Source organism: Salmo trutta, chromosome 11 (assembly GCF_901001165.1).
Source record: "Salmo trutta chromosome 11, fSalTru1.1, whole genome shotgun sequence".
NCBI lineage: Eukaryota > Metazoa > Chordata > Actinopteri > Salmoniformes > Salmonidae > Salmo > Salmo trutta.
In genome coordinates, this window is record NC_042967.1 from 12537662 (window position 1) to 12564485 (window position 26824).

The 26824-nt window shown below is 44.1% G+C and overlaps 1 protein-coding gene across 2 annotated transcripts in view; it reads right to left on the minus strand.

The window, feature by feature from the left end:
• The window catches only part of dclk2a (doublecortin-like kinase 2a), a 58185-nt gene continuing 31361 nt past the window's right edge, over nucleotides 1-26824 (minus strand). The window contains exons 3-19 of one of the 2 annotated variants that reach the window (XR_003879931.1): nucleotides 23297-23426; nucleotides 23062-23136; nucleotides 20520-20627; nucleotides 20200-20253; nucleotides 18534-18628; nucleotides 16878-16959; nucleotides 15033-15138; nucleotides 14290-14347; nucleotides 13376-13495; nucleotides 11799-11945; nucleotides 8858-8991; nucleotides 8522-8599; nucleotides 6263-6359; nucleotides 3690-3770; nucleotides 3485-3595; nucleotides 2224-2324; nucleotides 1-147 (exon numbers count right to left, since the gene is read on the minus strand). Coding sequence is in view for 1 of the 2 variants with exons in the window: in XM_029766211.1 (XP_029622071.1) it covers nucleotides 131-147; nucleotides 731-743; nucleotides 3485-3595; nucleotides 3690-3770; nucleotides 6263-6359; nucleotides 8522-8599; nucleotides 8858-8991; nucleotides 11799-11945; nucleotides 13376-13495; nucleotides 14290-14347; nucleotides 15033-15138; nucleotides 16878-16959; nucleotides 18534-18628; nucleotides 20200-20253; nucleotides 20520-20627; nucleotides 23062-23136; nucleotides 23297-23426 (1506 nt within the window). In the remaining variant the exon portion in view is untranslated. Of the gene's footprint in view, nucleotides 148-730; nucleotides 744-2223; nucleotides 2325-3484; nucleotides 3596-3689; nucleotides 3771-6262; nucleotides 6360-8521; nucleotides 8600-8857; nucleotides 8992-11798; nucleotides 11946-13375; nucleotides 13496-14289; nucleotides 14348-15032; nucleotides 15139-16877; nucleotides 16960-18533; nucleotides 18629-20199; nucleotides 20254-20519; nucleotides 20628-23061; nucleotides 23137-23296; nucleotides 23427-26824 lie in introns of both variants that reach the window. The other variant, XM_029766211.1, reaches the window with a different exon arrangement.

The following is a 26824-nucleotide window of genomic DNA, read 5'->3' on the forward strand; positions in this document are numbered from 1 at the left end:
GTTGGGTGAGACTGGTGAGGCTTGCATGACTGGCATGGCTGCAGGAGGGACTACTTTCTTCCCAGGCGGTGGTGGGGGCAGAGGTGGTGCTGTGGGCCTCTGGCTGCGACGAGTCAGCTGGATCCTCTTCTTATCTAGAGCTGTGTTCTGGTAGAGGTGAGGGGTGTGGGGTGAGGGGTCAGGGAAAGAAAGTCAGACTGACACTCACCTGCTGTACTGTACAATACAACAGAACCAAACAGGTAGGGAGAGACAGAAATAAAATACTGTGTGTCAATATATAATGGAAAGAGAAAACTGCCCCAAGATAACATTCAACCTCACTGATCTCTGACAGTAAGGTCCATGGAGTAACGTTTTTATATAGTATTAAACACAGTAGATAAAACATATATATATGGACAGAAACATCCATAGATGGGATGATTTTACAGTGACAGACCCTTCACAGTAGTAGACTGACCCAACAAGACAGCAAATCATATCATCAGTGCTCAACATGCAGTGTAAGGGAAAATGAGAAATTGTGCCTCATCACAACCCAAACCAACTAGACACTGAAGATCACATCTGGAATTACAGATCATTTGGATTGCTATAATAATAATAACACTCAACTACGTAACAATCAGAAGGCATCAAGATTTCCCATGTTCCCTTAGCTGAGTGAGTCTTAGTGGCGTCAGTGAAGAAGCAGTAAAGAAGCGTAGCCTTCAGTGTTAGTACATACCATTGCCTTGGAGCTAATTCAGAGGGTGGCAATGTGGGCGTGTTGGGGAGGGGTGGAGGGGGCGAGGAGGAAGCAGAGGGGACAGAGACTAGTCTTACTCACAGCTCAACAACATTAGAGGAGACACAGAAAGCAGCGCTGTTTGATTCCTGCTCTGGTGTGCTGCAGCACTGCTGGTTTTCCTCTGTCCCTGGTAGCTAAGTGATCAGTTCATGCCATTGGTTAGCCAGAGAGTCCACTACTCACCTGGTTTCCAAGGTCTAAATCAAAAGAAGCAGTGGTGTCCCACTGGGCACAGACATCAATTCAACGTCTATTACACGTTGGTTCAATAGAATTGCATTGATATGACGTGGAAACAACGTTGATTCAACCAGTTGTGTGGCTCTCCAGGCCTGGAATTGATTAGCCTAAAGTCTGCTATGACAACCATCTCTCAGGATGCTAGTAAGCTCAATGACATCATATTAGAAATCTTAACTTCTGGGGAGTACTGTTCAATGTTAAATCCAAGGCAATATAAGCAATTTTCATCTGTCTCTCTCATCCAGTGCAGTAGTGCAGTTTAAATGTTTGACCACAAGGTGGTGGTAGAGCTCAACTGAACAATTATCAAGAGATGAATTGTAATGTATCCAAAGGGCTGGGACAGCAGGTTGAAATGTTTTGTCATGAATCTAGAGGCAGCTCTGCAGAGTGGTCAATAGCTGGCACAGCCACAAAGTAATATAATCTCATTTTAAACCTAACCTTAACCACACTGCTAACCTTAATTCCTAACCCTATCCTTAAATTAAGACGACAAAAAAAAAGCTCATTTTTGTTTTGCAGCTGGCCCATCTAGCAGAAATTGCTCAGCTCTGCCTCCAGGGTAAGATTCATAACAATAAATGTCAACCTGCCATAAACATTGCCAATACATGTAGGAGTAGGATCATGGCTTTACATAGACATCAAATATATTGTAAAATTGCCATAGACATTTCATGTCCCCAGGTTATTGTAGGGACATTAACTAGAAGAGCACTACTTTGGATGAGTGACAGAGACGGGGGCAAATTAAAAATTAGTTCAGCAGAAGCAATGAGGGCTTCTCTTAGGGCTAGTTAGTTAGCATGCCAAATAACCCCCCAGCCAGCCAAAAACAACACAGAATACAATAACATGTACAAATCTAACTCTCAACACAGCAGTGACATCATTGTCAACAAAGTCAGTCCACACAGAGACCAGTTGATTGATGAAGATGGTTATGAGAGAGATAAAAGTGGAGGATGAGAAAGGAGGATGAGAGAGAGAGAAAATAAAAGAGGCCCAATTGGAGGAGGAGAGAGGAGCTTAGGCAAATTACACCAGGGTGCAGAGCAGCCATGCAAACTGATTCAAGGCCACTGCAGAGAGTTACTGAGTTATTCTGCCCAGATCAATCTGTTAGAGAGGCATTATTGGAGCTGGCAGCGGGGGAGAGAGTGGAGGACGGGGGAGATCGGTACCCTGCACTCAGCTCCAAAGCTTCCCCTGTGGTCCTGGGATGAGGTGGGAGGAGGGAGTGGGATGAGCAGGAGGGGCGCGGGGATCTCCTTTACACCTCAAACTGTCGAAGGAGATTTACAACAAAATGAGGTTTAACCCCGAGTCAGGGGTATTCCCAAATGAACCCTTACGCACCCCTTAGCCCATGTTAATCCCCTTCTACTGCTGCAGTGGGTATACTGGACCCAGGTGGAAGCAGACAGCATGTGTGCATCTCAATAGTCTAGAGTGGCTTCCTCTCATTGTCTCCTTCATCAGGACCAGGGAAGGAGATGAGGGGGATCTAATTGAGATGTATCATTTGACAGACCTATGCTATATCGGTCGTGTGTTCGCAGGCCAGCTCCAGCTCAATAGACCTCCAAGTGGACCAGAGTGGGGAGGTGATGTGACCAGAAGAGTGCGGCAGATAGAGAGGAAGTTCACCACCCACAATAGGAAGTTACATAAATGTGCCAGGAGGTGCATAGGCTTGTGGGAAAAAGCTTAAAAACAGATAAAGATGATGGTAGGATATGACTAAGGATGTACCTCTTCAGACCAATGTGCTCTGGGGTCACTGAGACCACTAGCGTCAACGCTAAAACACGACATTTGTACTACAAGGATGAAAACGTGTTTTAGAGAAGATGATGAATCAGGATTTATCCATGTGTAATCCCAGCATTTTGAATAAATTCTGCTCCCTTAAAACCCTCAGTGATATGATTACATGAACAGAAGTTGTCCATTTCTTAGCTTTCCTGTCAGATAATCTCTTATGTTCTTTTGGATCAAACTCTTATGTAATCAACTGATTAATAGTACTATATGTGAAAATGGTTACTGTTCGTTTGAAAGTGAGTAGGTGTAGTGCAGAATTGACTAACATTTGTTACAGCTCATGTTGGTTTCCAATCAATCTTAAAATATAAGCGGATGTCAATAAAATCAAATCAGGAAGCTTATTTTAGCTTTGTTTTTGGTTCCTTCAGAAAACGACTGGTGGCAAGTAAATCAGGCCATGGTTGAACATTTCTGCAAATATCAAGAATCTACAGACGAGGACTCTGGAGTGTCTATGTACGACAGATGGTGGAATACAGAGAGTTCAGATGAGGGGAAAGTATATGGAGATACACAATGTGTGTATTGGAAACGTGACCAGAAAATAGTCTCAATAGAGAGTAGAGAGTTGTGTATAATGGGTTGTGATAGTGAATGTTGTTGTCCTGTTCTCACCATGATGACTGACACTCCTGCTGTGGTTGTGCCGGGCTTTGGTGCTGTGTTGAAGTGTGTCCTCAGTTTACCTGACACCTCCATCTTCATGTTGTTCTCCATGTTGTCATCCTGCAGAGACACACACACATTCTCCTTTATGCTCCTGAACACACACACACACACACACACACACACACACACCAAAGTCCACAAGACAAGTTACCGTGACCCAGGGATGAGAGAGGATGTCCTGTGCCGTGTAGCGAGCCTCCACGTTCACCTGCAGCATCCGCCCAATCAGCTCCTAGAAAACACATCAGGTCATGGTGACATCATCAGCGGTGACTTCTTTAGGGTCCAGTCTCTCTCAAGTCATGTCATCGCAACCTTTGACATGTCATGTCACACAGTGAGAACAATGTAGAAGTGTCACAGAAGGACATTACAAACACTGCTCTAGCACTGTTCGGCTACATTCACTGTGCCTCCAACCAGGGTCGTATTCATTAGGGCTTCCCATAACAAAACCTACCAAAATATTTAGCAACGGAAAACGAAAATGAGCATATCTTATTGGACAAGTTCAGGTAGTCCATGTCAGTCAGTCCATTTTCTTCTCTTCCGGTAACTAATAAATAGACTGTGACTGCAGCAGGCTGTTGAGATCTCTAGACGTAGGCCTCTCTTTGTTAAGTCGAGGTGCCACTGCAGCAGAGGATTTCATTAGTAGTTCAGCCTTGCTGTGAAATAGCTGTCGTCACTAACACATGGTGGTCATTTAGGGAGTAAGCGCCATGCCTTTTACCACACACTAGTCATTGTGAGTGAGTGAGTGAGTGAGTGAGTGAGTGAGTGAGTGAGTGAGTGAGTGACATTTAAATTCTACAACCACCTAAAAGGAAGCAATCCCCAAACCTTCCATAACAAAGCCATCACCTACAGAGAGATGAACCTGGAGAAGAGCCCCCTAAGCAAGCTGGTCCTGGGGCTCTGTTCACAAACACAAACACACCCCACAGAGCCCCAGGACAGAAACACAATTAGACACAACCAAATCATGAGAAAACAAAAAGATAATTACTTGGCCCTAAACAGAGAGTACACAGTGGCAGAATACCTGACCACTGTGACTGACCCAAAATCAAGGAAATCTTTGACTATGTACAGAAAGGCCACCGTAGGCAGACCTGGCTCTCAAGAGAAGACAGGCTGTGCACACTGCCAACAAAATGAGGTGGAAACTGAGGTGCACTTCCTAACCTCCTGCCAAATGTATGACCATATTAGAGACACATATTTCCTTCAGATTATACAGACCCACACATTTTTGTTGTTGTTGATAAACTCCCATATCTATTGGGTGAAATACCACAGTGTGCCATCACAGCAACACGATTTGTGACCTGTTGCAACAAGAAAAGGGCAACCAGTGAAGAACAAACACCCTTGTAAATACAAACTATATTTATGTTTATTTATTTTCCCTTTCGTACTTTAACTATTTGCACATCATTACAACACTGTATATATACATATGACATTTAAAATGTCTTTATTCTTTTGGAACTTATGTAAGCATCATATTTATTTCACTTTTGTTTATCCATTTCACTTGCTTTGGCAATGTAAAAATATGTTTCCCATGCCAATAAAGCCCTTAAATTGAAATGGAACATTTTATTGAATTGAGAGGCAGAGAGAGAGAGAGAGGCAGAGAGAGAGAGAGAGGCAGAGAGAGAAAGAGAGAGAGAGGCAGAGAGAGAGAGAGAGAGAGAGGCAGACAGAGAGAGAGAGAGGCAGACAGAGAGAGAGAGAGGCAGAGAGAGAGAGAGAGAGGCAGAGAGAGAGAGAGAGAGAGGCAGAGAGAGAGAGAGAGAGGCAGAGAGAGAGAGAGAGGCAAAGAGAGAGAGAGAGGCAGAGAGAGAGAGAGAGGCAGAGAGAGAGAGAGGCAGAGAGAGAGAGAGAGGCAGAGAGAGGAGAGAGAGAGAGAGAGGAGAGAGAGGCAGAGAGAGAGGAGAGAGCAGAGAGAGAGGCAGAGAGAGAGGAGAGCAGAGAGAGAGAGAGAGGCAGAGAGAGAGAGAGGAGAGAGAGAGAAGAGCGGAGAGAGAGGCAGAGAGAGAGAGAGATGCAGAGAGAGAGAGAGAGAGAGAGGGCAGAAGAGAGAGAGAGAGAGGCTCAGAGAGGAGAGAGAGAGAGGCAGAGAGAGAGAGGAGAGAGGCAGAGAGAGAGAGAGAGAGGCAGAGAGAGAGAGAGAGAGGCAGAGAGAGAGAGGAGAGCAGAGGAGGAGAGAGAGAGAGAGATAGAGAGAGAGAGAGAAGAGAGAGAGAGAGAGAGAGAGAGAGAGAGAGGAGAGAGAGGCAGAGAGAGAGAGAGAGAGGCGAGAGAGAGAGAGGCAGAGAGAGAGAGAGGCAGAGAAAGAGAGAGAGAGAGGAAGAGAAAGAGAGAGAGAGAGGCAGAGAAAGAGAGAGAGAGAGGCAGAGAGAGAGAGAGAGGCAGAGAGAGAGAGAGAGAGAGAGAGAGAGAGAGGAGAGAGAGAGAGAGAGAGAGGCAGAGAGAGAGAGAGAGAGGCAGAGAGAGAGAGGCAGAGAGAGAGGGAACAGAAAAGAGGAGTAATTAAAGATGTGAGAACAGAAGAGATGGTATGTGTACATCCCCTCTTTCTCTCTTTCCAAACCATCCCTCTCTTTCTTCACTCCCGCTCCCCTCCATTCCGTGAGACCTCAACGGGACCCTCCCACCCCCTCATTACTGGCACCCAAATTTAACGGGGGTGGTGTGTCTGTGTGTGGTGGTTACCTTGGCTGAGTCAGTGACGTTGTCCCAGTAGGGAGCAGGGAAGTCCAGTCGTCCCACCAGGATCTGGTCAAACAGGTCCTCTTGAAGGTTGTCCTCACTGTAGAGAGAGACATACTATGCTGTGAACAGATGGATATTTCAGCATAGACTCACAAATACTGTAGCGCACGCACACACACACATATTTTGGCATCACACATTATATTCATGTCACATTCAAAGACACACAGCGTCAGAATAACTCTGACACCATCGTCCTATCTATCCCCCACCCCTCCCCCTCACTCACTAACTTGCTGCATGCATTTTCCAATTTAGCACCAGGAATCAATTCAAGGACACACCAGAACATAACAAGGTAGCAACAGAAGAGGTACAAGTAGGGGGAGGATAGGACGACTGACTATGAGACATAATAAATCTCTCAGCTCTATTCTGGCAGACAATCCTCACTGCAATGACACTAATATCCAGAGACCTTGTCAATGCCTACCGGTTAATCTATGCGAGATCACAGTTACGCTAAACCGCAGGTATAAAAAAACCATCAAATGAAGTCATGTAAATGAACGTCTCCTGTATTTAAATAGCTGAATTAGTGTGCGAGGGCCAGACGCCTGGGTTTACACTAAGGTCGCCAAACGGATGTGCTAGGCTAGCCCACTCAACACTTGGTTTTCAGCGTAAGGACTGTCTATGGGAACATTTACAGGGCCTTCCCGAGACCAATTAGACATTTCTAACAGTTTTCCAACAGTAAGGATGTAATCCCTGTTTTCTGTAAGTTAAAGTACATGCCTTGACAGGCTAGTAGAGGTTTAACTGTGTGAATCAGATATGAAGCAGGTGGCCAATTGTAGAATTTCAGAGATTATCATGTTAACATTAAGCGTGGTGACTGTGTAATGAACGCTATCCCGTCAAGGAGCAGCCATGTTGGTGTGTGGTGTACCTGAGACTATATCCCTTTAGGTGTTCTGGAGGTTAAATAACATTGTGTAGTGTACTGTAGGTATCTGGAGGTTAAATAACATTGTGTAGTGTACTGTAGGTATCTGGAGGTTAAATAACATTGTGTAGTGTACTGTAGGTGTTCTGGAGGTTAAATAGCATTGTGTAGTGTACTGTAGGTATCTGGAGGTTAAATAACATTGTGTAGTGTACTGTAGGTATCTGGAGGTTAAATAACATTGTGTAGTGTACTGGAGGTTAAATAACATTGTGTAGTGTACTGTAGGTGTCTGGAGGTTAAATAACATTGTGTAGTGTACTGTAGGTATCTGGAGGTTAAATAACATTGTGTAGTGTACTGTAGGTGTTCTGGAGGTTAAATAACATTGTGTAGTGTACTGTAGGTATCTGGAGGTTAAATAACATTGTGTAGTGTACTGTAGGTATCTGGAGGTTAAATAACATTGTGTAGTGTACTGTAGGTATCTGGAGGTTAAATAACATTGTGTAGTGTACTGTAGGTATCTGGAGGTTAAATAACATTGTGTAGTGTCCTGGAGGTATCTGGAGGTTAAATAACATTGTGTAGTGTACTGTAGGTATCTGGAGGTTAAATAACATTGTGTAGTGTACTGTAGGTGTTCTGGAGGTTAAATAGCATTGTGTAGTGTACTGTAGGTTTCTGGAGGTTAAATAACATTGTGTAGTGTACTGTAGGTATCTGGAGGTTAAATAACATTGTGTAGTGTACTGTAGGTGTTCTGGAGGTTAAATAACATTGTGTAGTGTACTGGAGGTTAAATAACATTGTGTAGTGTACTGTAGGTGTCTGGAGGTTAAATAACATTGTGTAGTGTACTGTAGGTGTCTGGAGGTTAAATAACATTGTGTAGTGTACTGTAGGTGTCTGGAGGTTAAATAACATTGTGTAGTGTACTGTAGGTGTTCTGGAGGTTAAATAACATTGTGTAGTGTACTGGAGGTTAAATAACATTGTGTAGTGTACTGTAGGTATCTGGAGGTTAAATAACATTGTGTAGTGTACTGTAGGTATCTGGAGGTTAAATAACATTGTGTAGTGTACTGTAGGTATCTGGAGGTTAAATAACATTGTGTAGTGTACTGTAGGTATCTGGAGGTTAAATAACATTGTGTAGTGTACTGTAGGTATCTGGAGGTCAAATAACATTGTGTAGTGTACTGTAGGTGTCTGGAGGTTAAATAACATTGTGTAGTGTACTGGAGGTTAAATAACATTGTGTAGTGTACTGTAGGTATCTGGAGGTTAAATAACATTGTGTAGTGTACCTGCGGAAGGGAGGGAAGCCACACAGCAGGATGTAAGTGATGACCCCAGTTGCCCAGATATCCACCTTCAGACCATAACTGAGGGGAGAGAGAGACAGAAGAGATGGAGAAAGAGCAGAGAGAAAGAGAGAGACAGAGAGCAGAGGGGGAGACAGACCAGAGAGAGAAAGCAGAGAGAGAAAGACAGAGGGAAAGAGACCAAGCAGAGAGAGAAATATGAAGAAAGTGTTGTTACACATCAGTGTGGGTTTCCCCTTCAGCGGCGCTGGTCACTAGAATGTCTGAGTCTGATGCTATGGATACAAGTGCAGGGTCCCTGAGTTGGCAGTAACTCACCCAGCCTCAGCGATGATCTCAGGGGCCACATAGGTGGGGGTTCCACACACGGTGTGCAGGGGCCCCTCAACCACAGTGGCCAGACCAAAGTCCCCCAGCTTCAGAGACTTAGTGCCGTCAAGGTACTCACACACCTAAGGGACAGACACACAAAACATAGTTAACAACTCATGTCACCTCAATTCAAAAGGCATTGAGCATTTCATATGCAAATCTCATATGCAAAGACTTTAGCATGCCATATGAAAGTCTCAAATCTCATATCCATCATATACAGTCGTGGCCAAAAGTTTTGAGAATGACACAAATATTAATTTCCACAAAGTTTGCTGCTTCAGGTGTCTTTAAATATTTTTGTCAGATGTTACTATGGAATACTGAAGTATAATTACAAGCATATAATATAAGTGTCAAAGGCTTTTATTGACAATTACATGAAGTTGATGCAAAGAGTCAATATTTGCAGTGTTGACACTTCTTTTTCAAGACCTCTGCAATCCACCATGGCATGCTGTCAATTAACTTCTGGGCCACATCCTGACTGATGGCAGCCCATTCTTGCATAATCAATGCTTGGAGTTTGTCAGAATTTGTGGGTTTTTGTTTGTCCACCCGCCACTTGAGGATTGACCACAAGTTCTCAAATGGGATTCAGGTCTGTGGAGTTTCCTGGCCATGGACCCAAAATATCGATGTTTTGTTCCCCGAGCCACTTAGTTATCACTTTTGCCTTATGGCAAGGTGCTCCATCATGCTGGAAAAGGCATTGTTCGTCACCAAACTGTTCCTGGATGGTTGGGAGAAGTTGCTCTCGGAGGATGTGTTGGTACCATTCTTTATTCAGGGCTGTGTTCTTACGCAAAATTGTGAGTGAGCCCACTCCCTTGGCTGAGAAGCAATCCCACACATCAATGGTCTCAGGATGCTTTACTGTTGGCATGACACAGGACTGATGGTAGCGCTCACCTTGTCTTCTCCGGACAAGCTTTTTTCCGGATGCCCAAAAACAATCAGAAAGGGGATTCATCAGAGAAAATGACTTTACCCCAGTCCTCAGCAGTCCAATCCCTGTACCTTTTGCAGAATATCAGTCTGTCCCTAATGTTTTTCCTGGAGAGAAGAGGCTTCTTTGCTGCCCTTCTTGACACCAGGCCATCCTCCAAAGGTCTTCGCCTCACTGTGCATGCAGGTGCACTCACACCTGCCTGCTGCCATTCCTGAGCAAGCTCTGTACTGGTGGTGCCCCGATCCCGCAGCTGAATCAACTTTAGGAGACAGTCCTGGCACTTGCTGGACTTTCTTGGGCGCCCTGAAGCCTTCTTCACAACAATTGAACCACTCTCCTTGAAGTTCTTGATGATCCGATAAATTGTTGATTTAGGTGCACTCTTACTGGCAGCAATATCCTTGCCTGTGAAGCCCTTTTTGTGCAAAGCAATGATGACGGCACGTGTTTCCTTGCAGTTAACCATGAATGGCAGAGGAAGAACAATGATTCTAAGCACCACCCTCCTTTTGAAGCTTCCAGTCTGTTATTCGAACTCAATCAGCATGACAGAGTGATCTCCAGCCTTGTCCTCGTCAACACTCACACCTGTGTTAACGAAGAATCACTGACATGATGTCAGCTGGTCCTTTTGTGGCAGGGCTGAAATGCAGTGGAAATGTTTTTTTGGGATTCAGTTCATTTGCATGGCAAAGAGGGACTTTGCAATTTATTGCAGTTCATCTGATCCCTCTTCATAACATTCTGGAGTATATGCAAATTGCCATCATACAAACTGAGGCAGCAGACTTCGTGAAAATTAAAATTTGTGTCATTCTCAAAACTTTTGACCACGACTATACACTTACACTACCTATCAAAAGTTTGGGGTCACTTAGAAATGTCCTTGTTTTGAAAGAAAAGCACATTTTTCGTCCATTAAAATAACACCAAATTGATCAGAAATACAGTGTAGACATTGTTAATGTGTAAATTACTATTGTAGCTGGAAACGGCAGATTTTTTATGGAAAATCTACATAGGCGTACAGAGGCCCATTATCAGCAACCATCACTCCTGTGTTCGCTAATCCAAGTTTATCATTTTAAAAGGCTAATTGATCATTAGAAAACCATTTTGCAATTATGTTAGCACAGCTTAAAACTGTTGTTTTGATTAAAGAAGCAATAAAACTGGCCTTCTTTAGACTAGTTGAGTATCTAGAGCATCAGCATTTGTGGGTTCGTTTACAGACTCAAAATGGCCAGAAACAAAGAACTTTCTTCTGAAACTCGTCAGTCTATTCTTGTCCTGAGAAATGAAGGCTATTCCATGCAAGAAATTGCCAAGAAACAGAAGATCTCGTACAACGCTGTGTACTACTCCCTTCACAGAACAGCACAAACTGGCTCTAACCAGAATAGAAAGAGGAGTGGGAGGCCCCGGTGCACAACTGAGCAAGAGGACAAGTACATTAGTGTCTAGTTTGAGAAACAGACGCCTCACACGTCCTCAACTGGCAGCTTCATTAAATAGTACCCGCAAAACACCAGGTCTCAACGTCAACAGTGAAGAGGCGACTCCGGGATGCTGGCCTTCTAGGCAGAGTTGCAAAGTAAAAGCCATATCTCAGACTGGCCAATAAAAAGTAAAGATTAAGATGGGCAAAAGAACACAGACACTGAACAGATGAACTCTGCCTAAAAGGACAGAATCCCGGAGTCCTGTTTTTTTGCAGGTACTATTTAATTTAGCTTTTTAGCTTTTCTTTCAAAAACAAGGACATTTCTAAGTGACCTCAAACTTTTGAAAAGGTAGTGTATGTCTCGGCCAATTGTCACAACAATTCTGACATATTGTTAGGTAACTACTGTATGTCAATTCAACAACATATGATCTTACAGTGTACAGTGTAGCTGGCTACCCCAGTCTTCAGTGTGGTCCCTCACTACTCACCAGCAGGTTCTCAGGCTTGATGTCTCTGTGTACTATGTTCATACTGTGGAGGTACTTCAGGGCTCCAGCCAGGTTAAACACCATGACACTGGCATCTCTCTCTGTGTACTTAGTGGAGGATGTGATGGCATCAAACAGGTCGCCACCCTGCAGGAAATGGACGCATTAGACACATTAATGTTGAATTAAGTACTTACCTAAATGATAAGGTACCTAAAATATTAATGTTGCATGCACTGATGAAGTGCAGAATACTGCTGTAGAGGTCAGCAGTTGTTGAATAGATACTGTAGAGGTCAGTAGTGGTTGACTAGATACTGTAGAGGTCAGTAGTGGTTGACTAGATACTGTAGAGGTCAGTAGTGGTTGAATAGATACTGTAGAGGTCAGTAGTGGCTGAATAGATACTGTAGAGGTCAGTAGTGGCTGAATAGATACTGTAGAGGTCAGTAGTGGTTGAATAGATAATGTAGAGGTCAGTAGTGGTTGAATAGATAATGTAGAGGTCAGTAGTGGTTGAATAGATACTGTAGAGGTCAGTAGTGGTTGAATAGATACTGTAGAGGTCAGTAGTGGTTGACTAGATACTGTAGAGGTCAGTAGTGGTTGACTAGATACTGTAGAGGTCAGTAGTGGTTGAATAGATACTGTAGAGGTCAGTAGTGGTTGAATAGATACTGTAGAGGTCAGTAGTGGTTGACTAGATACTGTAGAGGTCAGTAGTGGTTGACTAGATACTGTAGAGGTCAGTAGTGGTTGACTAGATACTGTAGAGGTCAGTAGTGGCTGAATAGATACTGTAGAGGTCAGTAGTGGCTGAATAGATACTGTAGAGGTCAGTAGTGGTTGACTAGATACTGTAGAGGTCAGTAGTGGTTGACTAGATACTGTAGAGGTCAGTAGTGGTTGACTAGATACTGTAGAGGTCAGTAGTGGCTGAATAGATACTGTAGAGGTCAGTAGTGGCTGAATAGATACTGTAGAGGTCAGTAGTGGTTGACTAGATACTGTAGAGGTCAGTAGTGGCTGAATAGATACTGTAGAGGTCAGTAGTGGTTGAATAGATACTGTAGAGGTCAGTAGTGGTTGACTAGATACTGTAGAGGTCAGTAGTGGCTGAATAGATACTGTAGAGGTCAGTAGTGGCTGAATAGATACTGTAGAGGTCAGTAGTGGCTGAATAGATACTGTAGAGGTCAGTAGTGGTTGAATAGATACTGTAGAGGTCAGTAGTGGCTGAATAGATACTGTAGAGGTCAGTAGTGGCTGAATAGATACTGTAGAGGTCAGTAGTGGTTGACTAGATACTGTAGAGGTCAGTAGTGGTTGACTAGATACTGTAGAGGTCAGTAGTGGTTGACTAGATACTGTAGAGGTCAGTAGTGGTTGAATAGATACTGTAGAGGTCAGTAGTGGTTGAATAGATACTGTAGAGGTCAGTAGTGGTTGACTAGATACTGTAGAGGTCAGTAGTGGTTGACTAGATACTGTAGAGGTCAGTAGTGGTTGAATAGATACTGTAGAGGTCAGTAGTGGTTGAATAGATACTATAGAGGTCAGTAAGTGGCTGAATGTACCTTGACCAGCTCCATCACCAGATAGAGTTCAGTGGGTGTGTCCACCTCGTCTATCAGCTGGATAATGTTGGGGTGTTTGACTCTCCTCAGCACTGCCACCTCATTCTCTATCAGGTGCTCCTACACACACACACACACACACACACACACACACACACACACACACACAGAGGTTAGGTATTCCACCCTGCATTATTAACCCCCGGGCAGACAGACATGTAGTAGTTCATTGTGTTGGTCTTTGATCCTGTTAATCTCATGGAATCAGATTAGAGATTTATCATGTTTTATTCATGTCTTCTCTAATGTCAGCTGCTCTGACAGATACATGATATACATCACCTTGAGCTGAGAGGCTAAACCTTCATTAGATAGTTAAGAGACCAGAGCAATCAATAGTCATTTATTTAGAGTGTCCTCTTGTCTGAGTGAACAGTCTCTGTTGATACATGGTGCTGGTCCTCTGTCAGCAACACTGTCTGAGAGAACAGTCTCTGTTGATACATGGTGCTGGTCTTCTGTCAGCAACACTGTCTGAGAGAACAGTCTCTCTGTTGATACATGGTACTGGTCTTCTGTCAGCAACACTGTCTGAGAGAACAGTCTCTGTTGATACATGGTGCTGGTCCTCTGTCAGCAACACTGAGAGAACAGTCTCTCTGTTGATACATGGTGCTGGTCCTCTGTCAGCAACACTGTCTGAGAGAACAGTCTCTCTGTTGATACATGGTGCTGGGACTCTGTCAGCAACACTGTCTGAGAGAACAGTCTCTCTGTTGATACATGGTGCTGGTCCTCTGTCAGCAACACTTTCATTCATTCACAACCTGGGTTGCTGAGCTCAGCTGCTATTGGGTGACACAGTCAAAGAAATACAGTGGCAACAACATATTCTCTCCCTCTCACTCTCTTACCTTTCCACTGCACTTGGCCTTGTCAATGATCTTTAGTGCATACTCCTTCCCAGTGGACCTATAAAGACATACAGCAACACTAGTCCTTCAAATCATGGTGTATTGTATTTACTGTAAATCCTTCAAAACCAACCCAAATCATGTGCAACCATCTGCCAAACCATAACATTTTTTAACAAGTTTGAAAGGCACTTTGAATAGGTTAGCCAGTTTGGTTTCATCACAAACTAAGATTCTAAGTTCTATCCAACAGTAGACTGAACAGTGTTGCATCCCCATACACAGTCATAGGCTGAAGCATCAGACGGTGCGTGACAGTGTATTGGAGCGTCTAGCCCTTCTGATTAGAGGAAGGAGTCTTCTCTCTGTATATTACAGACAAACTGCTGAGTCAGAAGGGAAACGGTAATGAAGTGGATTTCATGGGCTGAACCCCAGACACACATACACAAACAGTAAATGCTTACTTCAATTCTATAAATGCCTGCTGTCATTAAGCCTTAGAAGCAGTTATGACATGTGACGTGGCGCTTATTAAGTCACATTGAAAGCTACTGATCAACGTGGTCATTTATAAATTGGGCTTTTTAAGTCCAACAGCCTAGTGAACATTCCTTACAAATATGAAAGTACAATTGGTATGCTATGAAACTTCCGGTCAAACGAGAAGTTAAAATTAAAATAAGGTTTTAAATCCATCAATGAGATGTAAAGAAATGTAATATCATTCTTAATTTACATACCGTTCTACACAGTCTTTCACCACTGCAAAGTTTCCGTCTCCTATGACCTTGCCGACCTTGTACTTATCCAGGACGGTTGTGATAGAGCTACAGCTGTTGCCGTTAACTGATGAGGAGAGACGTGTTACAACGGGGCACATCAGAATGCTCTTTCAGTTGCTTCCTGTGGCCCACATATATACAGACTGAACAAAACATTAAGAACACCTAATATTTTTTTTATTTTACCTTTATTTAACCAGGTAGGCAAGTTGAGAACAAGTTCTCATTTACAATTGCGACCTGGCCAAGATAAAGCAAAGCAGTTCGACACATATAACATCACAGAGTTACACATAGAGTAAAACAAACATACAGTCAATAATACAGTAGAAAAATAAGTCTATATACAATGTGAGCAAATGAGTGGCAAAGTAAATAAAATATAGCAAGTAAAACACTGGAATGGTAGATTTGTAGTGGAAGAAAGTGCAAAGTAGAAATAGAAATAATGGGGTGCAAAGGAACAAAATAAATAAATACAGTAGGTGAAGAGGTAGTGATCTGTGAGCTGCTCTGACAGCTGGTGCTTAAAGCTAGTGAGGGAGATAAGTGTTTCCAGTTTCAGCGATTTTTGTAGTTTGAGTTTTTGAGTTTTGAGTTGCACTCCCACCTTTTGCCCTCAGAACAGCCTCAATTAGTCGGAGCAAGGACTCTACAAGGTGTCAAAAGAGTTCAACAGGAATGCTGGCTGATGTTGACTCCAATGCTTCCCACAGTTATGTCAAGTTGGCTGGATGTCTTTTGGGTGGTGGACCATTCTTGATACACACAGGAAACTGTTAAGCGTGAAAAACCCAGCAGCGTTGCAGTTCTTGAAACAAACCGGTGCGCCTGGCACCCACTACCATACCCTGTTAAAAAGCACTTACATCTTTTGTCTTGCCCATTCACCCTCTGAATGGCACACAATCCATATCTCAATTGTCTCAAGGCTTAAAATTCCTTCTTTAACCCGTCTCCTCCCCTTCATCTACACTGGTTGAAGTGGATTTAACAAGTGACATCAATAAGGGTTCAAAGCTTTCACCTGGATTCACCTGGTCAGTCTATGTCATGGAAAGAGCAGGTGTTCATAATGTTTTGGACACTCAGCGTAGAATGACGTACAATACCTACAAGTACTTACTCTGGCAAAACTTGCATTGCAGTGAAATTAATATGATCTCTTTGGAGTTTCCACAACTTATGTTAAGACAAAGCGGCTGAAATAAAGAATCAATATTTTTTAATCTGATCAAAGTATAAAGTCATTAATTGCCCATTATCCCAGGCAGCCTAGCTCCTACCCTAGAACTAATATCTGGCCTCTCCTAAAGAGCGACCAGTAATATGATGCAGACACACAGCCCGAGGACGTGTTGATACCGCCTGGCTGTCTCACGCAGAAGCACACAGGTTTTTTCACTTGTTCTCCGCATCACACTTCTCTGTCCCTCTGTTGTGAGTGCTGCTGTGATGCGGCTTGTGTCGCTGAGTAAGCAATTCTAATATAACAACCTGAACCTGCATTGAGGCCCTAGGGGGGATCGGGGATGCATTGGGCCACGTGTTTAGGGGTGAGTGAGTGCAGGCAGGAGCTGTGAGAGTTGGCACAGAGACAGGATGACACAGGGTAAAGAGAGGAGAGGAGTAGAAGAAGGGAGGAGAGGAGAAGGGAGAAGAGCAGAAGGGAGGGGAGGAGAGGAGAAGGGAGAGGTTGAGAGGAGAAGGGAGGGATGAGGACAGGAGTGGAGTGGCGAGGTGAGGAGGAGGAGGAGTAGAGAAAACAGAAATGAAGAAAATGTCAAAGAAGGGGACACCTACCCTCAGGACTTATGTTATTGGCCAGCTCCAGACTGTGTGAAGACCCGTTCACATTGGTGGCAGATGTGTGATGTGTCGGAATCTGGAAAGGAGGACAGAAAGAAAGTAAGAGATGAAGAGAGGAGGGAAAGAGAAGAAAAAAAAAATAACAGAGGTCAGCATCCTTCCCCTTTCAGCCAACACTCAAGTCAAAACCTGGACACATGCATCACCATGGCAACTATAAATATCAAATATGTCATACACAATGGATTGGAGGTCAAGGTTAGCTGGGCACAATTGTTGGTTACGCGACTCCCAATCCAATGCTTTGTTTTGACATCAACACTAGCAGGGCGATCGAATTAGCCAATTACATCTCCAGAGTAATACAACAGGACAGGTCCGCTTCATAACATCGATCCAGAACTAAGCCCTGGGATCTAGGGACATTGACTAATGGTTTTGCTTTAAGTAGCATGCATCTGAAATCCAACATAATGCCATGACAGAGTGTGTCAGGATAACTAGCTCATGGATCCCCGTAGTGTTAGATAGTGCTTCAGAGTTCTGACAGGAAACTAATACAAAACACCCCCGCAATTATATTGTATAGTTTGGTTCTGGCACTGACCCTGTATATGGCTTACATTCTTCTGTTTGTTTTTTTCCCCCTCTTATTTCTTGTGGGGTTTTTAAAAATAATATTTTGATATTGAATACTGCAATGTTGGGAAGGGCTTTCAAGTTAAGCATTTCATTGTACTTGTGCGGGCCTTTTGAATTTATTTCAATTGACTGATTTCCTTATATGAACTGTAACTCAGTAAAATCTTGGAAATTGTCGCATGTATATTTTTGTTTGGTAAGAAAATGTTTGATATTGGACTTTATAATCCATTATTAGATAGGTAGCTCAATGGAAAGACAGAAGACGATTCCACAAAAACACGTCTCTTCTGAATTGCTCTTAGAGTTCTCCATTCTGTGGACGTTGTGTGCCTACCCAAACTCAAAAGAAAGTGAGCAGGTATGTATATCACTGTGTTAATTATGCATTTGGCGTAAAATAAGTGTTCTGCCCTTCAGAACAGTACAGGGTGTAAGGAACTATCTTAATGGATAGGCCTCCCCTACTGTCACTTATCAGAGAAAGAAGAAACACCAACTTTAATGGATCGAAATGATGACCAATGTTGAAAATAATGAATAATTTGACGAGAGGCTTTTTCCAAAAGAGACATGGCTGTTTTAATAGGTTATATGGGTTATTATAAGACTGCTTTTTCAAGCATTCTTGGCTTTCACATGAGACAAAATCCGCCAAGTCATCTCAGTAATCTTTTCTATTATGGAAGAGAAGCTCTTTCAACACTTCTACAAGTACATGGACCATAAGGCTTATTTCTGTTACCTGGACTAGAAAAGTGTATGCATTATTTAGTACACTATCTAAAGGAGGAATCTCAAGGTGAAACACCTTTGAACTGGGCGGATTACATCATCAAACTTTCTTTTCAATACGTTATTTTGTGATGTCTTTCAGAGTAACTAAGTTCTATCAAACATAAAAATATACAATCACTCTTCCTATACAGGTACATACAGTACAATATCATTATCTGGAGATTATAGGTGGTGTGTGTGTGTGTGAGACACGGTGTGTGTGTGACTCACCTTGAAGCTGTGTATACTGCGGGGGCTGGTGGGGGAGGAGCTGTTGGATTTGGTGGACTTGGGGGTGGAGATCGTACTGCTGGGGACACCATTGACTGGAGAGGAGAGAGAGAAGAGGGAAGGAGAGAGGGAGGAAGCCATAGTAAGACAATGATAGGGCTAGGGCTGGCCCAACAGGACGTGCTGATGTGGGGAAGGGCAAACGAGAGAGGAAGTCCGTTTTCCTCTGGAGAGGTGTGGCTGGTTAAAAGTGTATTACTGTTATTACATTGTGTATTCTATTTTTCTTCATTTTTTTGAATACTAAAGGAAATGCCTCGATCACAGGAAGTGATATACGATAGGGCAGGAAATCCATTTGTGACACAACAAAGTTCACTTTGAATGGGTTTACTTTCACTCAGTTGACAAAACTCTGAACTAATAGTTCTCCACCAAGAATTCAAGTCCCTGACCTTTCCTTAAGACCGAGTGCTAGATTTTCATCAGGTGTAGTATGGCGTTTCGTGTCTAGAACTGTGTGTGACTGTCCAACTTCCTGTCCGGTCCCCTGTGGGGAGAAACGGGTTGTGTTTGGCTCCAGCAGATAGGCACGCAGGGTCACCCCAGGTGCCTCCGCAGGCTGCCTGGATAATCTGTCTGCAGCTAAGGCCACACGAAAGCTACAACCCTGAGGGTTCAAGGGTACCTCAAGCAGCCTACCTCCAGGAACCTCCCTGTGTCACAAACAGTCCTCTCCTCAAACAACAGGGCCAGGCATTGCCTTTATTTGGAGAAATAGGCTGTATTGGTAATGGTACAGTGTGTTTCTGTGAAAAGCCTCATCTGCCACACACTCTAGGATCTCGGCAGGTACACTGCCACACGCTGTACCCGTTCCCTGAGACAAACAATCTGGACCTGCGAACAACAGTCAGAACCACCAATACAGTACATCACCTACTGGGAAATGTGATGCCAGACAACTGATGAGATTATTCAATTCAATTAGAAGGGCTCAGTGAAAGCAGCTGAAGACTAAAGCACTGAGGCTAATTTAGTACATGGGTTTGTATCAGCCGGTCCTGCACCAGTCTGTGCTCAGATTAGATGCATACTGTAGAAGCCAGAGTTTCTGGGCCAGGGCCAGGAAGAGAGGAGAGAGAAAATTAGAGAGCGAAAAGGAGAGAGCAAGAGCCAGAGAAAGAGGGGGAGAAAGAGAGAGCGACATCCAGAGATCTTTAAATAGTCTTGGGTCATGGTGGCAGGCCAGGGAGATCCACAGTGGAGCAGAGCTCCTTCAGAGTAATTGATGGCACTTCCCTACACAGCAGGAGGCTGACTGACATTACAACATACTGTACTGAAAGAGACTAACTGGACCTCTCGCAGGGCCCCGTCAGCCACAAGGTCAACCTCAGGCCACGGGTGCACTGACCAAGACTCCAAGCAGTCAGGAACATCAAAAGGGTTTCATTGGTGCCCTCTCTGAGAAAGACTCATGTAGTGATTATTGTTAACATATTGTGGTGATGATTAAAACCAGGAGTTATTCCTGGTTAGGCTTCATGCTCAGGGGAAAACTCAAGGTCCTAGTAATGATAGCTAGCTAGATGAAAATGAGTGGTTTGTTGTGGTTGGGTAATGGGCCAATAGAGTGGGCAGTGCAGGATGTCAACAGGCTTACCTGGGGATTTAACAGGAGACTGACTACTGGTGGAGTAATGGATTGGTCTTCTTACTGCAGAGAGAGAGAGAGAGAATTGCAAAAAACAATTTTATAGCTCAAGGTTTCAATGTCCAACTTAAAGCCTCAAAATCGATTTTTAACTGAGCTTAAGATAAATGTTCGGTATTTGGCCGGTAGCCTGCCAAAATCCTAAAACTCTTTTTGAGGTGATTACACTAGTTAGTGTCAGATGAAAATCAGTTACTCAGTCCATCACCCATTAACTGTGTGTGTGTGTGTGTGTGTTTGTTTGTGTGTACGTGCATGCATGTGAATACCTATGCCAGGGGACTTGATACGGCGTGAGAGTCCAGGGCTCTTGCTCCCAGCAGCCCTCGTTGGAGTGGGCGAGCGAGCAGAGTATGAGGACTTGAGCACCCGGCATTCTGTGAAGACAACACACACAGGGTTAAAACCACACTCACACACCGACCTCATTTCCTATCTAGCACAATTCAATACAGTCCCCAGTGTTCAAGTCAAACTATTCTAAAATAGCTCCAGCTAGGAACTAGCGCCGTAATATAATTGGCTCTCTTTGAGAAAGCATTAAGTATGGAGTGTTCAAGAAGTTAAGAATGTTTAATTCACGCAGAGAGCTTTCCACAAAAAAAACTCAGTTAAGCATTTGCTTTTTCCAAACGAACACCACATGTGCAATCGTCTGTGGCTCTGTGCGCATCATAACTCCATGAGAAATTCACAAGCTGTGGTAATTACGCTATCGTGTGTGCTGCCTGCTGCGCTGCTACCAACGCCGTTGTGTTAGTAGTGTTTCGCAGAGGTGCGTACACCAGCTGACAGCTGACAGAGCTGCGCTGCATGCAGTAGGTGTCGGGGTAACGAGGTCGGTGGTTCAACTGTTGTAGTGGTGTTGCACAGACACATAAATCAGTGGAGGCTGCTGAGGGGAGGACGGCTCATAATAACGGCTGGAAGGGAGTGAATGGGATGGTATCAAACGTATGGAAACCATGGAAACCACGTGTTCAACGTATTTGATACCATTCCACTGATCCCGCTCCAGCCGCTACACGAGCCCTGTCCTCCCCAATTAAGTTGCCACCAACCGCCTGTGATACAGAGTTGTTGTAGCAGCGTTGATAACAGACAGAGCGAGCTGCGTTCAGGAGCAGCATATGACTGGTTACTGTAATGAGACTAGTGGTTAAACTGTCTGGGTTAATTGGGGGGTGTGTTAGACGCTATTATGACACCGTGAACACAGAGGAGGTACCAACCAGCTGTGGCCAATTGGAGACAAATGATTCCCTATAAAGTGGACGTGACCCAAGCCTGTTATTGGAGCAGACCCCAGGTGCGATTCTGTTTACTACAATGCTAGCTACTGTACCACGCAAGTTTGTTTACTTGCAGTGTTGACTTTTTATATCGTTCCCTAAACCGTGTTTGGATTTGACACTGTTCTCCACAATTGAGTCTGACAGTGCAACAGCCCATTGGGACTCCTGTAAGACACTGTGCAAAGACTTAGCAGCTGAAAAGAGGTACCTAGAGCAAACACTTGTTTTTGAGAAGACCTAATTCTTCAAATGGAGCATGGCAGGAGAAGTAGGACAAGGAAGCGCTAAAACAACTGAAGAACAGATTCAGCTGAAGAAACTAAACACTCATCGTTAGAACAAACAGTGTTTACACCTGTGTGTGTGTGTTTTAAAGATGCAGAAATCACTCTGCCATTTCCTTGTTGCTAACATTCTAGTTTGCCTAATTTCTGTTTATGTAACAAAACAAGCAAGTATAGTGTAGAGAATCATTGTACCATCTAAACCGCTGTGAAATATATTTTCAGCTGGTGTACAAAACCGAAAGTAAAAGACACAAAAACTAAACTTAAAAATGGGCCATATAGAAATAGCGCACATAGAACAGATTTACCGCTTCTTAGACTTGCTTTCAATGCGAGTGACAGATCTATACCTCACATTTCTATGTGCATTTTGACAGGTTGTCCAAAAAGTGACATATTGCAGCTTTAAATGTTATGTTACAGGACCAACACTAAGAAAACAGGATGTAGCTAGAACCTTGGTGTCTAAAATTAGCCTGTTTAGAAATTATATACAGTACATCCTGTCTCCCCCTTATCTAGCACAGAGGACAGGGGACTGCAGAGGAGTTGTACTGACATCGGCCTCCTTAAGATAACAATGGGCTAGCAATGGACTAAAGAGGCCATATCCTGCTGCAGTAGGGGGTATCGCTGCGGACATCTTTTAAGTGATTTTCAAGAACGTCTTCTCAACATGGGAATGGTACATATACACATAATGACATTCACTCAAGAACCCTGGAATGGAATGTACTACTACAACTACACCCTACAAAATGTGACTGCAGCCACTTTCCCCTACAGAAGTCAGGAATCTGGTTGTGTTCAGACCGATAGTCTCACACATACTGTAATCAATCGTTTCCTCCTCTTGGAGGAGAGGAATGAATGAATGAAGATATTGAGCGATGATCACACTATGTTAGAGTCATGATTAAGCATCACGAGTCACCGGAACCACTTTTAGAACAATTGAGTCTCATTCAACTGAGAAAATGAACGTTCACTATTGTATGGTTGACAGATAATTATCATGTTACACCTTTCAGACACACTTCCTCCTGACTTCTAGTATGAAAAGGGGAAAGTGGTTTGGCATTGACATCTCTTTAGGGAAGTTACACTATACTATGACAGACAGAAAGGAGGGGTGCGTCCAAAATGGCAACCTATTCCCGATATAGTACACTCCTTTTCACCAGAGCACTATGGAGGCTCTATCGGGGATAGTGTGCAATTTTTATGACCTTTATTTAACCAGGAAGTCCCATTGAGGTCAGAAGACCTCTTTGCCGAGGAAGACCTGGCATGTCCCACGCACCCTATGAAGGAAATCGGAAGGAAAGAGGGAGGGAGGAAAAGGTTGGGACAGAGAGGCCATAGAAATATAGACACTAGAACAGGAATCTACATCTATTTGTATGAGAGAGACCAAGGTTTCACAACATACAGGTGATGTTAGATTTAGTTAGTCAGGCCTACCAGTCACAAAGGCTACAGAAGCCTTACCACTGTGATCCAACAGGAAGTCATCCTGGGCGTAGCGGTACTTCTCTGGGCCGCACGCGATGAACACGTCGTCCTCGCCGAAGAAGTCCTGGAGACAGGTGATCTGGGGAGAGGGAGAGAGGTACAGAGGAAGGTAAGCTAGAAGAGGAATCATCTGTAGGTCCTTGAGTTTAGAGGAAAAACTCTGGTTATAGAAATATTATGGGCCCTCGCAAGCCATCTTCTAATGGGGTGTACCCATACCGTGCATCTCTGTGGAGAATCAACTCATTTCATTTGTGGAAACAGTAGCTCATCCACCATTTAATATGCAGACAGAAGACAAATGGGAATCCAATCGTTTTACACCCTATTGTACTCACTATTGCATAATCTCTGTGTGAACATCCCACTCTCCAGGACATAGTCTTTCAGATGATTCTACTAAACATCACAATTATATTATAGCTGGATCCCACTCTGGTAGAACTGGAGGAGAAGAACGGGCCATTATTATAACACATGTCATGTTGTTGAAGGATGTCTGTGGTATTTCATTATTTTCCACGCATCACTGTGTGTGTGTGTGTGTGTGTGTGTGTGTGTGTGTGTGTGTGTGTGTGTGTGTGAGTGTCGCTGCATGCTGACAGCTCGCTCGAACAGCCCAATTAAAATCTGTCTATGATGTGACAGCGTTTTCATGGTTGCTAAGCTCAGTGCCACAATGGACGAGGCAACACTTTACAGCTTACAGCAAAGAGCTGAGGGTCAAAATATCACAACAATAAAGTACTGCAGAGTCTAAATACACTGTCATGTGAGGAAATCACTGCAGCAAGCATTTCTGTTGCGTAGGCTGTTTCTTTATCGCGCTCTCCCTTTTTCACCTTCCATCTCAATTTTGTCTTCTCTCCACTTCCAGGTTAGTGTTTTTCGTCATGAATCTTGCCCTGGAGGCAGCTCTGCAGATTGGTCACTAGCTGGGACATGATTCTAAACCTAATCTTAACCACACTGCTAACCCTAATGCCTAACCCTAACCACACCGCTAACCCTAATGCCTAACCACACTGCTAACCCTAATGCCTAACCTTACATTCATTTTGACTTGCAGCTGGCCCATCTAGCGGACATCTCTCAGTTCTGCCTCCAGGGCAAGATTCATGACAATAAACGTCAACCTGCCTTCCACCTCTCCTTTCTCTCATGTAATATCTATAGCTACCATGATTTAATCGCACAAAGCAGAGGGAGTTGCGCCTACATTACTTATCCACACACACACTAGCTCCTCTGCATTACTGTGGTAGTGCATTCAGCCCAGGCAGGCAGGGAGTATCAGTGGGTGGACAGGCAGGAAGGGGATTCCTTCATCATCATCATCATCATCATCATCATCATCATCTCACCCCCACACATCCCACTCATACCCTGGGAGATGGGAGAGAGGGTTGACTGGTTGGAGCCAGTTAGGGAGGCAGATGGGACAGCCACAGAAGCTTGGGGGTTGAGGCAGTGGAAGAGGGACTGTGTGTGGTGGGCCTGGACTCTGGAGCAGATGGAGAGCAGTCTGCTGGAGGACCTTCTCTCTCAGGACTGCAGATTTATAAATATGCCAACTCAAAACAGCAATCATAACACATTGACCAAAATCCTCTTCCAATACAGATTCCAAATCTCCTCCATCCCCACAAATCATTTTTAGGGCTCAGACAGAAACTCTGTCATGCTGACTTAATACATGAATGGATGACTTGACTTGGCAGTGTGTTGTGAGGCAAAATCAAAATCAATAACCATTGGAGGCTGAAACAGACAGAGACAGACAGGAGACAGAGAGACAGAAAGACAGGAGGAGACCGAGACAGGAGACAGAGAGACAGGAGGAGACAGAGAGACAGAGAGGAGACAGACAGGAGACAGAGACAGACAGGAGACAGAGACAGACAGGAGGAGACAGAGAGACAAGAGGAGACAGAGAGACAGGAGGAGACAGAGAGACAGGAGGAGACAGAGAGACAGGAGGAGACAGAGAGACAGGAGGAGACAGAGAGACAGGAGGAGACAGACAGGAGGAGACAGAGAGACAGAAGACAGACAGGAGACAGAGAGACAGAAGACAGACAGGAGACAGAGACAGAAGACAGAGACAGACAGGAGGAGACAGAGAGACAGGAGACAGGAGACAGACAGGAGACAGACAGACAGGAGACAGAGACAGACAGGAGACAGAGAGACAGGAGGAGACAAAGACAGACAGGAGACAGAGACAAACAGAGACAGAGAGAGATAAACAGAGAGAGACAAACAGAGACAGACAGAAACAGAGACAGAGAAAGAGAAAGAGAAAGAGAGCGGTGAGGTGAGAGGAGACATGTTTGTTTGGCAGGCAGTGGCTCTTGGGTGGCATAGCTGAAATGGCTGCCATTCCTCAGCCGGGATCACTCACACTGAGCAGCTGATAACCCGGACAACCAGCCATATGTTGGCATCGTCATGGCGACTGCTTTAAGACCGGGAGCAGTAGACATTGTTGGAACACTTCAGCTGCCTTTGATGATCTTTCCCATTGGACGAAGGCCTTCACAACACATATGTAACCTACAGGCTACAGATCCTATGAGATGTGATAGTGTACATGCACCATGGATTAAGTCCAGTACCATGAGTACATTGTTAATGAAAAGGACAAACCATATAAGCTAATGTCGTAAGCTGCTCAGTGGTACTGCCAAGTATTAGTATTTTACTAGGATTCCCATTAGCTGCTGCAAACATAGCAAATACTCTTCCTGGGATCCACACCAAACACACTACAGACTCATGTAAAACATTCTAAATATGCACTCACAGTGACACATCAGATATTCTCAGAATCTAGGGTCAGATCCAGGGTCAGATCTATGGTCAGATCCAGGGTCAGATCTAGGGTCAGATCCAGGGTCAGATCTAGGTAGGGTCAGATCTAGGTAGGGTCAGATCTAGGTAGGGTCAGATCTAGGTAGGGTCAGATCTAGGTAGGGTCAGATCTAGGTAGGGTCAGATCTAGGGTCAGATATGCCAGTAGTTTTCCATCCATCCAGGGCTGAGCTGTGTACAGTCCAGACAGAGTCTGCATTATGGGGACACAGTACAGCGTGTGACAGAGTCTGCATTATGAGGACACTGTGTGTGACAGCCAGCAGCCTCAGACTGCTGAGGTGGCCTTGTCACTGTGTCCCCTGCCTGGGTACAGGCCAATGGTGATGACACCAGCAGACAGGACAGGAGACGTTGGTGACAGTGCGGGGGGGAAATCTCTGGGATCTGGAAAAGCAATACGACACTATTATGGGTACAGTACACAACACAAGCCCAACACTTTTCACTTTCACACAGAAGTTTGACAATTTGACCACAGAAGAGGTACTAGTTAGTCTCTTCTGAATTCACCTTTTAGTTGTCAGAGAGGAGAGTGAATTAGACAGGGTCATTATGTATCGCCCCTAGAAACGGTTGCCCGGTTGATTGCCACCTGGGAAA